At 32.5% G+C, this 13,982-nt stretch overlaps 1 protein-coding gene across 1 annotated transcript in view; it reads right to left on the bottom strand.

Annotated features, from left to right (window-relative positions):
• The window catches only part of LOC139498591 (uncharacterized), a 56,745-nt gene that overhangs the window by 37,199 nt on the left and 5,564 nt on the right, over window positions 1–13,982 (bottom strand). Inside the window, exons 2-6 of the mRNA XM_071287051.1 lie at window positions 7,150–8,870; window positions 6,223–6,315; window positions 5,289–5,438; window positions 3,522–3,703; window positions 1,248–1,423 (exon numbers count right to left, since the gene is read on the bottom strand). Of these exons, the coding sequence (XP_071143152.1) occupies window positions 1,248–1,423; window positions 3,522–3,703; window positions 5,289–5,438; window positions 6,223–6,315; window positions 7,150–8,829 (2,281 nt within the window). The 5' untranslated portion in view covers window positions 8,830–8,870. The remainder of the gene's footprint in view (window positions 1–1,247; window positions 1,424–3,521; window positions 3,704–5,288; window positions 5,439–6,222; window positions 6,316–7,149; window positions 8,871–13,982) is intronic.

The following is a 13,982-nucleotide window of genomic DNA, read 5'->3' as shown; positions in this document are numbered from 1 at the left end:
ATTAAAAGCTTTATGATGGTGAAGTACAAATTATTTTTTTCAAACTAAACTGTCATTAAAAGAGTAGAGAGTACATCAAGTTTGCAGCAACACATACATCTTTGCATCGGAACTAAACACATTTATTCTAAAACCAGTTGTTGGCATGACACGGGTTATGTTCTTCTCATATATGTTATGATGGTATGATACTATACCCCTAACGGGAAGGATTATGGCTGATGTTCATATTATGAAATCATAATCTTTCAGTCAGTTTAATTGAAGTCTGGAGCTGGCATGTCAGTTAACTGCTAGTAGTCTGTTGTTATTTATGTATTATTGTCATTTTCTTTGGTTACATATTCTGACATCAGACTTGGACTTCTCTTGAACTGAATTTTAATGTGCGTATTGTTATGCGTTTACTTTTCTACATTGGCTAGAGGTATAGGGGAGGGTTGAGATCTCACAAACATGTTTAACCCCGCCGCATTTTTGGGCCTGTCCCAAGTCAGGATCCTCTGGCCTTTGTTAGTCTTGTATTATTTTAATTTTAGTTTCTTGTGTACAATTTGGAAATTAGTATGGCGTTCATTATCACTGAACTAATATATATTTGTTTAGGGGCCAGCTGAAGGATGCCTCCAGGTGCTGGAATTTCTCGCTACATTGAAGACCTGTTGGTGACCTTCTTCTGTTGTTTTTTTCTATGGTCGGGTTGTTGTCTCTTTGGCAGATTCCCCATTTCCATTCTCAATTTTACCTTTGTTCAGTTGGTTAATAAATGTTTTAAGAAATGGGTGTTTTTATAATGGCCATGTTATATGTCCTTGGTCAGTAATACTGGCCTCAGATGTCTGTAATAGCCCTCGGCATTGCATCGGGCCATGACAGACTTCCTCGACCATTATTACAGACCTTGGACAAATAAGAGGACCATTATAAAAACACCCATTCATTAATACTATAATATTAAAAGAATTTCAAATGTCTGTTTTAAAAGTAAGGCAACCCTGTATTGTAAATCTGAATTCATTAGGAACTATTAATCAACTTAAATGAATATTTTTGGCCTTGTCAGACTTTTTTTTATTCTTAAGGGTTTTCCAGATATAAAACAATTACTGCATTTTACCCTGATGTTCTATTTTTGGCATGAGAGCCATGTTTGTTACCAGACTGGAATAAAGAACAAAATATTTATACTAAGACACTATAAGGAACATTTACCACAAGTCTTATAACATGTATAATATTTTACATACAGTCATTTGCTACTTTAATTTCTTCCAGTTCCTCTTCATCAATATAACTTCCACTAATTATAACATCTTCATCTGATGATTCAGATAAAACTTCAGCATCTGGATCTTTGTCGTCTGATGTTAAATCCACAGCTCCTTCATAACTTTTATTGATAGCTATCAATAACTTCTCAGCTCTGTACAATAAACAACAATTTTAAACAAGAGGCTCTCAAAAGCCGGAATCGCTCACTTGGTAAACAATGCCTTCGGCCATGTTTTTTGACGAAATAGAAAATAAAACACAAACTTTATTTTATACACCCTACTGATCATTCAAATGAAGTTTGGTTGAATTTGGTTGAGTAGTTTTAGAGGAGAACATTTTTTAAAGTTAGCAAATATGATAAACAAATTGTGAAAAATTGTCATTAAAGGACAATAACCCCTTAAGGGGTCAATTGACAATTTTGGTCATATTAACTTATTTGTAGATCTTACTTTGCTGATCATTTTTGCTGTTTACAGTTTATCTTTATCTATAATAATATTCAAGATAATGACCAAAACCTGCAAAATTTCCTTAAAATTACCAATTAAGTGGCAGCAACCCAACAATGGGTTGTTTGGTTCATCTGAAAATGTCAGGGCTGATAGATCTTGACCTAATGAACGTTTTTACCCTATGTCAGATTTGCTTTAAATGCTTTAGTTTTTGAGATATAAGCCAAAAACTGCATTTGACCCCTATGTTCTATTTTAAGTAACGGTGGCCATTTTGATTGGTTGGTCAGGTCACCGGACACAATTTTCAAACAAGATACCCCAATGATGGTTGTGGCCCAGTAGTTTCAGAGGAGAAGATTTTTGTAAAAGATTACTAAGATTTATGAAAAATGGTTAAAAATTGACTATAAAGGGCAATAACTCCTAAAGGGGTCAACTGACCATTTCAGTCATGTTCACTTATTTTTAGGTCTTACTTTGCTGAACATTTTTGCTGTTTACAGTTTATCTCTACCTATAATAATATTCATGATAATAACCAAAAACAGCAAAATTTTCTTAAAATTTCCAATTCAGGGGCAGCAACCCAACAACGCGTAGTCCGATTCATCTGAAAATTTCAGGGCAGATAGATCTTGACCTGATAATCAATTTTACCCCATGTCTGTGCTCTAAATGCTTCGGTTTTTGAGTTATAAGCCAAAAACTGCATTTGACCCCTATGTTCTATTTTTAGCAATGACGACCATGTTTGTTGATAGATCAAAACTTTGGATACAATTTATAAACTAGATACCCTAAGGAACATTCAGTTAAAGTTTGAAAGTATTTGACCTAGTAGTTTCAGAGGAGAAGATTCTTGAAATAGTGTGCGACGACAGACGATGGACGACGACGGACGCCAAGTGATGGCATAAGCTCACTTGGCCCTTTGGGCCATGTGAGCTAACAAGAGAACTGTTTCATAAATTCCTTGCAATTTTAAACAATTATTTATACTACTATTCTTCATAATAAACACTTAAATCAATTCTGAAAACTGCTTTTGAGTTTATTTTAACTGATTACTGTTAAAAGGTATTATTAACTAAAGAATCTTTTTCTGCATTTCATCATTTCATGCATTTTATAGAAGAAAAATATTGTATTGCTCAATTTATCCATACTACACAGTAAGTTTTTGAATGGCTGAAGAACAAGGTTTTATTATTTGTGGCCAAAAGTTAAGTCTTGTATTAAAAGCTTTTATTCTACCTAGCTAGCAGTGGATATTTGATAGGAGTTTTTGAATGGCTGAAGAACAAGGTTTTACTATTTGTGTCCAAAAGTATAGTCTTGTATTGAAAGTTTTCATTCTAGCAGTGAACATTTGATAATAAACTACAATTTTCGAGTATATATATAATGTAGCACATGACTTACTTAGCATAAAGTCAATAGACCATGACTGAGGGAAGGGGGTAGATATCTCCAAATGAATGAGATGTGCCAATGTTAATTCTACCATCAACATACCGCCAGGGGTTCCCAATTAACTATTCAAAAACAAATACACGTTAACTAGGCAAAATTGTCCTACGCAATATACCATGACTGAGGGGGTAGATCCCCATATGAATGAGATTTCAAATGCTAATTCAACTGCATTCCAAATATCATAGACCTACCACAGTACCACTAATGGTTCCCTAAAAACTAAAACCAGTAAATTCTTGCTTGAAACAGCATGCCTTAGTCACACTTTATCAAAGCAATACACAACTAAGATATCTGCTGTTTAAGTCTTACTTTTTAGCAGCCAATCTTTTCCTATCATTGGAATCGGTAACAACTTCCTTTTCTGCCAGAATTGATGCATTCTCCTTATCTATTTCCTCCATCTTGTCTTTCCTTACATGCATCAACTCATGCTCATGTTGCCACATAATCATGATAAACTTTTCACAGAGATCACAGAAGTACTTCTCATGCTACAAAACATAACATGCATTTCATATAAATATCTGGCATTTTTAAAAAGCAAAAAAAGTTTCACTAATTTATATGACAGTTTACAAAACATAATCGACTTATCATATTATAATTTTATTGCTATGTTAATGTTGTGAATAGATTAGTATAGGAAATCCATCTACATTGGTATGATGACCATACAAAGAATTGACAAAATAACATTTCTTTACTGCCTTTTTCAAAAGAAAATGACATTGCAACTAAGCTCAAGCTCAGAACATAAAATAATTCAATTACAAATATTTTCAATCCAAACTTTAACCAAATACAGAAGATATGAATAGACACAGAGCAAATGATCAGAAAACAAAATGCCTGCTACAATTATAGACATTCATAAAACTAATCAAAGAAAAAAGTAAAAAACCCTACATAATATTTGAGTAATAGATTCAACAGCAAGGCATCTTCTGTATATAAACAAAAACAAATATCAAGGAGACAGAATCCTAAGAAGTAAAAAAACAAAATGGACAAGTTTCTATTAATTTCCCAATGTTTAGACTGTAAATAGAAATTTTCTAAAATCTGCCATCCACACCATATTCTCCTGATGAGACCTGTCACATGTGGGATCTACCTGTAATTAGTGTAGATCTAAAACTTATTTTAAGAAAGATAATTGTAATGGATATAATCATGATAATGTCTGCAGAGATAAGTTATTCAAATGTATGAGTTCTAAACTGTTACCTCCTTGCATTGAGATGGACAATGTAGGCTTAAGGAGGCTCGCGGGTATAAGATGTTCAGAAAAAAATTAAACATTTATTTTTCATTACAATTTTTATTTATTACCTTTAGTAGTTGTGACTTTATCATATGGTACAAAAATCATTCCAAAAAAATCAATTCATGTTGGCCCCAGGTGACTTTTAAAATGTAGATATCATTGAAAATGCTCCAAATTATCTCCCTTTGGTGCAAAAATGCCATTTTTTGGCATTAAAATTGAAATATCTTTTTTAACTCATCGGTGACCTGTATTTTTTATTCTTGTTTTCAAAGAAGCTGTACATAAACTAAATAATTGTAAAATCTAAGCGATTTCTGTAATTTAGTTATTTTTTTATTTCGATATTACCGCTTTTTCTACTATTAGTTCAACAGAAAAAACGGACATTTACAAAAATGTATGCTTCTTTCGAAGACAGATTGTGAGCGTAAATGAACGGTGACCCCATTATTTTATTTTATTTTTCTATTAGGTATAAGATAAAGTTCATTTATAGAAAAATATAGGGAAATCCTATATTAAATAAAAAAATTTATTTAGACCCGCGAGCCCCCTTAACTGTGAGAAAACAGACATTACCGGGTTCCTTATAAAGTCAACTTCACTTACTGAGAATACCTGTAGACATAGTCTTTTGTATATAAACTTATACTGCCTCTATCCTTTATTCAAATTGCAAATGTGCCTTAATAATCCAACCTTTTACTCACTAATGTCTCTTGCATCAACCTTCTTCTCTTCTAATTGTACTATTGAAACCTCATTATAGAGTATAAATGATATATAGAAACATTAGTCATATCTACCTCTCTTCCACACCACTGCACATGTTTTCTGTAATAATGCATATGTTTCAATTCTTTTCCACACTTTGGACAACAGAGTTTACCAATTTTCTTTATAATGATGGATAATGACTTTTCATCTGTTAGTCCTTTAGGACAAGATTTATCCCACTGAAAAAATATAAATTTAAACAAAATTACTGTAGATTCATTATTAATCTTTGGATACCAATTTTTGTAGGTTTTGTGTGCGGAGGTGAACTACGAATTCAAATGTTAAACGAATTGAAAATTTTCTCTAGGCTTTGTATGCAGAGATTGATAGAACGACGAAATCAAAAATCCATGAAGGTGCCAGTTTTACTCAATCCATAAAAATTGGTACTCACGAAAATAAAAGAATCCACAGTTAACCAAAATAAAGAACTAAATGATACATGTATAACAACATGTGGACAACTAAAGTTGAATGATTTTATTGTGTAGGATACAGTATTTTAAAACAGACATTAGGTTGTAATTCTGAACATTTTTAATGAAAGGAATCACCAAAGATCTTCCTTGTTCATGTTTTATCTCTTTTTGCTGATGATCTCAATATATTGAGGCTAACATACAAATAGGTACATATAGATGATCTTTGGATATCTCAACAAGATTGATTTTTTCTTTGAGCTAGTAATGTGAAATTGAGAAAGGCAAGAGTTGAGATGACCAATGATAGTTTGTTTTTTTTACCTATGACGATGTTGTTAATTTCATTGACAACAGGCCCATGGGCCCTTAGTTTCCAACAATATTTGTTCATATCACTCTACTGTGCCGAGAAAGGTAATTATCAGTTAGTAAGATCAAATAAAAACATTAAGTTATCATGTTTATATGTACATGATGTATCATCAATGTTTGATGAGAGAATTTCAACTGTTACTGTTAGGGATTTAAATATACTTACTAAAGCGTTATGGAAGGACATCAGATGATGTTTCAAATGACCAATACTACTGCATATAAGTTGACACCTCAGACAAGTATGAATTTCTGTATCCTATAAAAACATATAAGTGAAAATAACATGCATCATGCTGAAAATAAATTAACGCAACCTTTTTGCATGTTTAAAAATATCCATTTGTACATGTAAGTGCAACCTCATATCATGATCAAAAACAAGATTCTTACCATGCATAAAGCATACAGTGCTCACACTTATTCAGCATCATTGGAAGAAGTAAGTTTTTGTTTGTTTGCTTACAGCAATTTAATGTTTGCTTGCTACCATATTAATACTTTTATTGATTCTCAATTTTGTCCTATACACATGATACATTCTGTTTACCAATAATCCAGTATTAAAGCATGTTTTAACAACTGTACAAGAAACTTACAAGATAACTGTATTGTATATTTAGCTTAGCCTTCGTAAAAGGTAGATTTTACTGTTGCAAATTGAGTTTACCTAGCGACACATTAAATCTGCGTTTTACTTTTACTTGTCTTCAATCATGTATATAATGGGAAGTTCATATATTGACCTTTAATTGCTGAGATCATGAAATTTATTCTTCAAACACTCTGTCAAATTTCTTATTCAATTACTTTGATATCTATGTTAATCAATTAAATCAAAGGTAATCATGGGTATGTAATTTGTTTAGCCTATTCATGCTATTTATAATTTACTTTTATATTATGTTTAAAAATTATATTGTAATTATTCTGCTCATTTTATTTGGACACTGTAATTGGCAAATAAAACATTGGTTTGTTTGTAATGTCTTTGAATTATGTATAAATACAAACCATCTTAAAGCAAACAACAATCAATCTGAATTCACTATAATCATAACATTACATGTATAATCTGAAATCTTCAACATACCTTAATTTTATCTTCAGAAATCACAGACTTCTTGGCAGTTTTTTTATTATAAATTCTCCTTTTAGGTTGGACAAAGTCATTCAAAACAACATTGCTTCTTCTATTTCGCAGTGATCTCCCTTGTACTGAGGTACTGTTACCTTCAGTTTCAATGTTAGGTTTCGGAGAAGACTCCATATTACTCATCATTTGTGACCTCATTTCTATCAAATCAGTGCTGTGTTTGCTCTTTTTATTTCCAGTTGCTTTGCCAATTTTAAGTAGTTCTGAATCTCTGTCTTTATATGCATGGCTTATATTTGTCTCCTTTGGAAAGTTTTCTAAAGTAGGTGTAATTACCTCCCTTTCATCAGCTTCAACTCTAGCCATTTTAAAAGAAACTTCAGAGGTTGTGTCACTTTCATTTTCAAAATCCGTAATCTCTTTTTCACTTTCATCTAATATCTTTCTTTTGGCTTTACCTCTACGAGGCACAGGTAAAATTTCTGACAGTCGTTTCTTCTTTGATTTACTACCAGAGTTACTACCTTTTCCTATCAGACAAACATCTTTTTTTGATTCTGGAGAATGTTCGTTCAGTTTATCATTAAGATTATCACACATTTGTTTATTACATGTTACATATTCTAAGTTTTGTTCTTCAGATTCAAGAAAAGATTTAGCGATAGATGTGTTTTTTGAATTTAAATTCTTAATACTCTTTGCTCTTTTACCGGGTGTTATTTTTTTTTCAATACTTTCTGCGATGTTTAACAAAGCATCTCCAATTTCATCTAATGTATTACTAACACTGCTAGACATTTTGTTTGGATCTACTTCCTCAGAAAATTTTTCTTTAAAAGAATATAATGTTTTACGTTTCTTTTCTGACGATGAAGGAGTAATCCCTTTGTTTCTCAAAGAATTCTTTTCCGAAGGTGAAGGAGTATTCCCTTCCTTCCTCAAACAATTCTTTTTTCCCTTTTTCTTTTCACTAGAAAACTTTACACCTTCTTTAGAAACTGTTACAATATCAACATCTGAGGCAGAATCTGAGGTAAATTCACTTTTAGGTTCATCAAAAAAATCTTTTAGTTTTTGGGGAATCTTTTTCTCTCTCTTTGGCAACGACTTCTTATCCTGACTTACTATATCTGACCTTCTTTGCAGTTTTGAATGTAAATTATGCTCATCAAGCTTTTGCTTTGAATGCTTTTTGTTTTCTAATACTGTATTTTGCTCTGATTCAGATTTATTCATTTTTCTTTTCTTAGAAACAGAATTAGCTGATCTTTTATCGTGACTATATACAATTTCAGATGACATTTTGGTTAGTTTTTTTTCTTTCAACTTGATGTTTAAGGTTTTACTGCTTATTCTGGATTTAGAACTGTTTCCATCTGTCAATCCATGTGCATGAACTGGTGTATTATTCCATGGATTCTTCCAATAATATTCTTCTATTGCTATATTACTTTCAGAGTTTGGAGATGTCAAATCATTATCACTATCACAGGAAATGTTACTGGAATTTATCTTGTCATCATCTGTAGATCCATCACTTGTTATCAGGTGTAATGATTTAATAAACGAAGTTTTATCAACATTACTGCTGGGACTGCAACTCAATGCTGGAACCTTTTTATTTTGTGGAGTTGATGTTTTAAAACTTTTACTCAATTTAGTCTTTTTCTTCTCCATATCTTTTAATGCAGTCTAACCTTATACAATGTACTCATTATCTACAAAATATAAATATATATTTCTCAAACACTCTCTTTATTTATTATTAATTCTAAAAAATGTATGTATACACTCATTCTAGTAAAATCTGAGGACTCGGGAGGTTGAAAGGCAGAAATTATATCACATGGTTCAGAACATGCAGAAGGCACTACATGTACTTCATCTTGTGTAATTTTTATTAGAATATAATTCACCATTACAGTGAGCATGGTGAAGACTTTAATCTTTAAGTCATATGAAACAAGTGTCCTGTAATTTGAATCTTATCAACTAATGAAAGTATATACATACATGACATACTGAGCCAAAAAAGTTTAGCAACACTTTTTTTTCAAGTTTTTGTTTTTTGTTGTTTCTGAATTTTTTTTTTAAACGTCATTGATATAATCCTTAGGTCTACCTTTAATTTTAAACAGTCGTATTTTTTTTCTTCAGGTGATTGATTTCGCACCATTTAAGCTTTGCACATGTACATGTAATTGATGTTTTATACCTCTGTACATGTAATTTTAAAACGAAATTTGAAAATTATTTTTCACTAACGTTCAGAGACACAACATTGGTGAGGGGGGCAGGGCCTTTTTCAGGATGTCGGCATCAGGTGTTTTTAAGCTTGGGATTGGGGATTGACCCTTTCGGGATCCAGGATTTCTTTTTTTGGAATTACGTGATGTCAGGATTTAATTTTTTTTTAATTTCGGGACATTAGACTTTCATGTTTTTTAGCCAGGGATTTCGGGATCAGGACCCCTCCGACCCCCCTCATTGGTAATAAAAACACATAAAAATTGGGAAAAATTGGATGGGGCATCAACCAGCTCTCAAAGAAAATGACCATCAGAAAGCTCTTGGAATAGTTGATGCTGGAATGAGTGTTGCCCACATTGCAGCTCAATTTAATGTGCATCAGTTAACAGTTTAGAGACTTAACAAACAGATATCGACAAATTGCAACTGCACAGGACAGGCCAAGATTTGGTAGACCCAAAAAACTAACATCAAGGGAGGAGTGCTACCTTCACTTAACATCATCATGTGACAAGTTTATTCGGGCCACACAAGAAGTGCATAGACTAAGAGCTGGAACTGGAGCTTGCCAATCCGTTATTGATGCACAAGGAGCATGGATGAGAAATCAATTTTGAATAACACTATACTCATTTCCGCATTTTGACCCTACTGCGCTCCATACAAAGAAATTCCTAGTGAATGAGTGATAAACATGCATGTTGCTTCTGCCATGTCATAATTCCATTTTGGTATTATTAAAATTACATGTTGTTGCAAAACTTTTTTGGCTCAGTCTACATGGCAATGCATGGTATATATATACATGTACATATATATTGGAAATACAATATCTTCTTATATATACTAAAATAAGTCCTGTATGCTTTTTTTTATATTTATTAGTAATTTAATATGTATTACCAAGGAGGTTATATAAGAAGGAGAGTGAACACTCTGCTTGATACAAAATTAGCGTCCAACAGGATAGCAGTTCGATCAGAGAAAAATGATAAAATTATAAAGAAACCGACATGTTTATCATCCACTTGATACGGCCTTCTGATGTTACCGCGAGCAGTTCGGGCTATTAGATAAATCGCATATGTCACCTGATTGTTATCAGTGACTGGGTCATTAAAGTTCAGGTGTATTTTTGGTAACAATGCAGTTTATAGGTGTTTATGATCAACATGATGATATGGAAAAAGATTTGACGCGCAATTTCAAAATCAATTGTCTGTCTTCGGTGAAAACAGATAAAGAAATGACAAAGTTATGAGGGTTTAAAGGAAAGTTATTGTGCGATTTTTATTCAACACTACATTGCATTAAACAAAGATTTTTGCTTCACCTTTCAATTTCTGTTTATGAGAATTGGCAGGTAATAATCATAGAAAAATATACGAATCTGCAAAGTACTTTAGTTATGGTGACGGATAACATCCAGAAGGAAAATTTGCAATTGAAACATAGAGAAATTTATCGGGAACAACGTAAAAGTGACTTTCTGTTGATATTAACATTGACGGCAACGAGACTGATATTCATTTCATTTCTATTGGTAATAAGTTTTCTTTTAACATAAAATTTTAATTTTTAATTACTAAATAAAAAATATCACAAAAAATCTTTTTAACATGTCAATAATTGTATATCCAGTCAGAGCTCAGACTTAAACAAGTCGATTTCTGTTTTTGACTGTAAGAAGTCAAAACATGTATTCATTATATAAATGCGTTTTCAATTTTAGACTTATCTAAGTCAGAAAATGACAGATTTGTTTAGGTCTATTTATGTTGATGAAAAAAATTAATTTTACTTGGTGGCCTAAGTACACCACCTATGACAGCAAAAACCTGTCTGAGAGTTCACAAGAACTTGAGCTATCTATATTTAATTATCTAATTGAACATCCTTACTAAACACAGATGTTTTACCTCATTAAGTGTGATTCCAGGTGGTTGCATTGTAAAGTTTATTAACATTATCTCCGATTTTTTAGACTCTCATTCATATTTTTGTTAAGAAGACAAAGCATTGTCCTTCAATGTGGTCATTATTTGATTTAGATGCATGACCTTTTTAAAAATATGCGTGGGTCTTGAAGTTAACCAATTTTGATAACTTATCGACTCGTCGGAGTCGGAATTTGCAACTTTTTGATTCTGGTGAATTATTTCTTGCTTAACAATATTTGACTTATTAAAGTCGTATTTTGTCTTGCATTAAAGGGAGACAGATCCTAAAACTTACAAATCTAGACCTCTATGAGTCAAAAGCAGATTTAGACTTAATTATGTCTGAGCTCTCCCTACAAACGTATACGCTTGGTGAACGCTACGACTCATGGAAATTTTTATGCAGCATAATTCTTTTTTTATCCAGCTTAAACGTGTGTCTAGCGTCATAGATGCCAACCCCATTTTGACATATATGGAGCTATACGCTGAAGTGTGGCGCCAGTATTACTCAGGTATAGGACAAAATCTCCCTCTGTGACAGAGTCGATCTTAACTAATTAACACCCACTTACAGAAAAGTCAGTAACATTTTATGTGTAATTATCGTCTTTCGTCCTCTCTCCTTTTCATATAACCTTCTTGGTATTACTGACAAATTACAGCAAAGTTACATTGATAATCAATCAACACAGACCATGTGAAGCAAACTATTATATACAAAAGTGAACTGATAGAGCCAAGCCTTTTGTTTAAATATTCACCATCAAGGTTGGGCATCATTTACCGCCCCCGGTATTTACCGCCCTGGACAATACTCCAGAAGTGGTCAATACTGGCAAATACTGGTCAATTGAAATTTTCATGGTTGTTTTTATTATTAATTGAAGTAATAGATAAAAAGTCAAATATATTTAAACTTTAATCTTTATGCATGTTTTATTCATTTATAACACTTATTCCTACTGATTTAAAATTTAGTAACATGTACTATGAATTGTGATATTTCATACTTTAGATATATAAAAATTGACATGTTACTTCAAAATTTATAAATCAATATATTTTTTATTCAAAATTTATGATTTTACATGAAATTAGAATAGAAGTAATAAAACTTCAGGTAAATGAAGTTACACATGTATATCTTTTTACCTATTACCTGACTGGTGTGAAAATTTAATTACTAAAAAAACAGCCCCCAATAAATGTTGACAGTACATTGGTTGAAAGTAATAAAACAGATATTTGAAGACTCCCTTATAAACAATAAAATACCTCCTGTCTATTTAACTGTGTGACAAAAACCGTCTTTATGCTGGAAATGGAAAGTTTGAACAGTGTTGAAGCAGGGACAAAACAGCTTTTTTTCATCTTTTTAGCTCACCTGACCTGAAACGTCAAGTGAGCATTTCTCATCACTTGGAAGAATTTACAATAGAAATAGAAATGAATGCATAAAAAATGATTTAAACTCTTTCTTTATTCCATTATTAATAGAAATTGACCAGGTAGAGAGTGTTTTTTTTTATAGTAATGACCACTTAAAATTTCAATCCACCAGTATTTCCCGGTATTTACCAATGGCATGGTCAATACTAATATTGACCACTTTTTTGCCAACCTTGTTCACCATGCATTCACATTTGTTATGTTGTATTTAATTCATTCTGTAAGAATCAATTATAACTTTTATGTCTTGCACATTTTTTTACATTCTTTCAGTCCCCCCCCCCCCTTGCATTTGCGCTGTGAAATTTTCTAATGAAAGGTCTTTAACTCTTATAGTTATGGTCACTGCATAGATAAAAATGTCAGCAGATTAGTGTATAAGAAGGCTACAGGGGTTAAAAAATGTTGTTACATTACAGCTAACTAGCCCAGGACTTATTGGCAGCAGGATTTTACTAGCCCTGTTGGAAGAACTGCTAGTCCATCAAAACTGACCTGCTATGCCTTAAAAATCAAGAGTTTGATGCACAATACAAAGTGGGTGTCCTTTGTTTTGAAGGAGACATTATACACTGTATTTAATAATTTTTGTTGATCTGTTATTTATTCTTTTGGTGCTTAACCCAACTTAGTTGTTCCCACATTCAAAGCAGACTTTTTATTGGCGTGCTTGGGGCAACTAACGGCAAGATTCACAGAGCATTGTCTGTTTTTTTCATCAGCAACAGCCAACCTTGCCAGGGGAATCATTGTGTCCAAGTTCTGCCAACTTTTCAGGAAGTGAATGCGTGATTTGGAGATCAAAGAGAAAAAATAATAGATCAAAGGAAAATGCCGCCAAATAAGCATGAACATGTGTGAGTCTCGCACTAAAGACTTGACAGCCCTGCTGTCCTGGACACTATTATTTTTTTTCCGCGGCTTTTCCCTGTCGTACTTAGCATTTTTGGGGGATGAATTGTCAGCCTCGTTACTTCCTTCATCTACTGTTTTTCGTTTTGAAACTGACAAAGTTCCTGCGGTTCCCGTACTAAAATATTAAGAAATATTTTGTTGCATGGTTTCGTGCTCAAGAGCTGTGCAACAAGACAGGTCAATACCAATCAATACATCATACCCCCAAATACCGTTAATTGAAAATCTCGGCACGATAAGCAATGTACAAGATCCCAAGCCATGGTATGAGAA

Source organism: Mytilus edulis, chromosome 12 (assembly GCF_963676685.1).
Source record: "Mytilus edulis chromosome 12, xbMytEdul2.2, whole genome shotgun sequence".
NCBI classification, from domain to species: Eukaryota; Metazoa; Mollusca; class Bivalvia; order Mytilida; family Mytilidae; genus Mytilus; species Mytilus edulis.
Note: the sequence above shows the minus strand (reverse complement) of the source record. Positions and strands in the feature narration are given on the sequence as shown.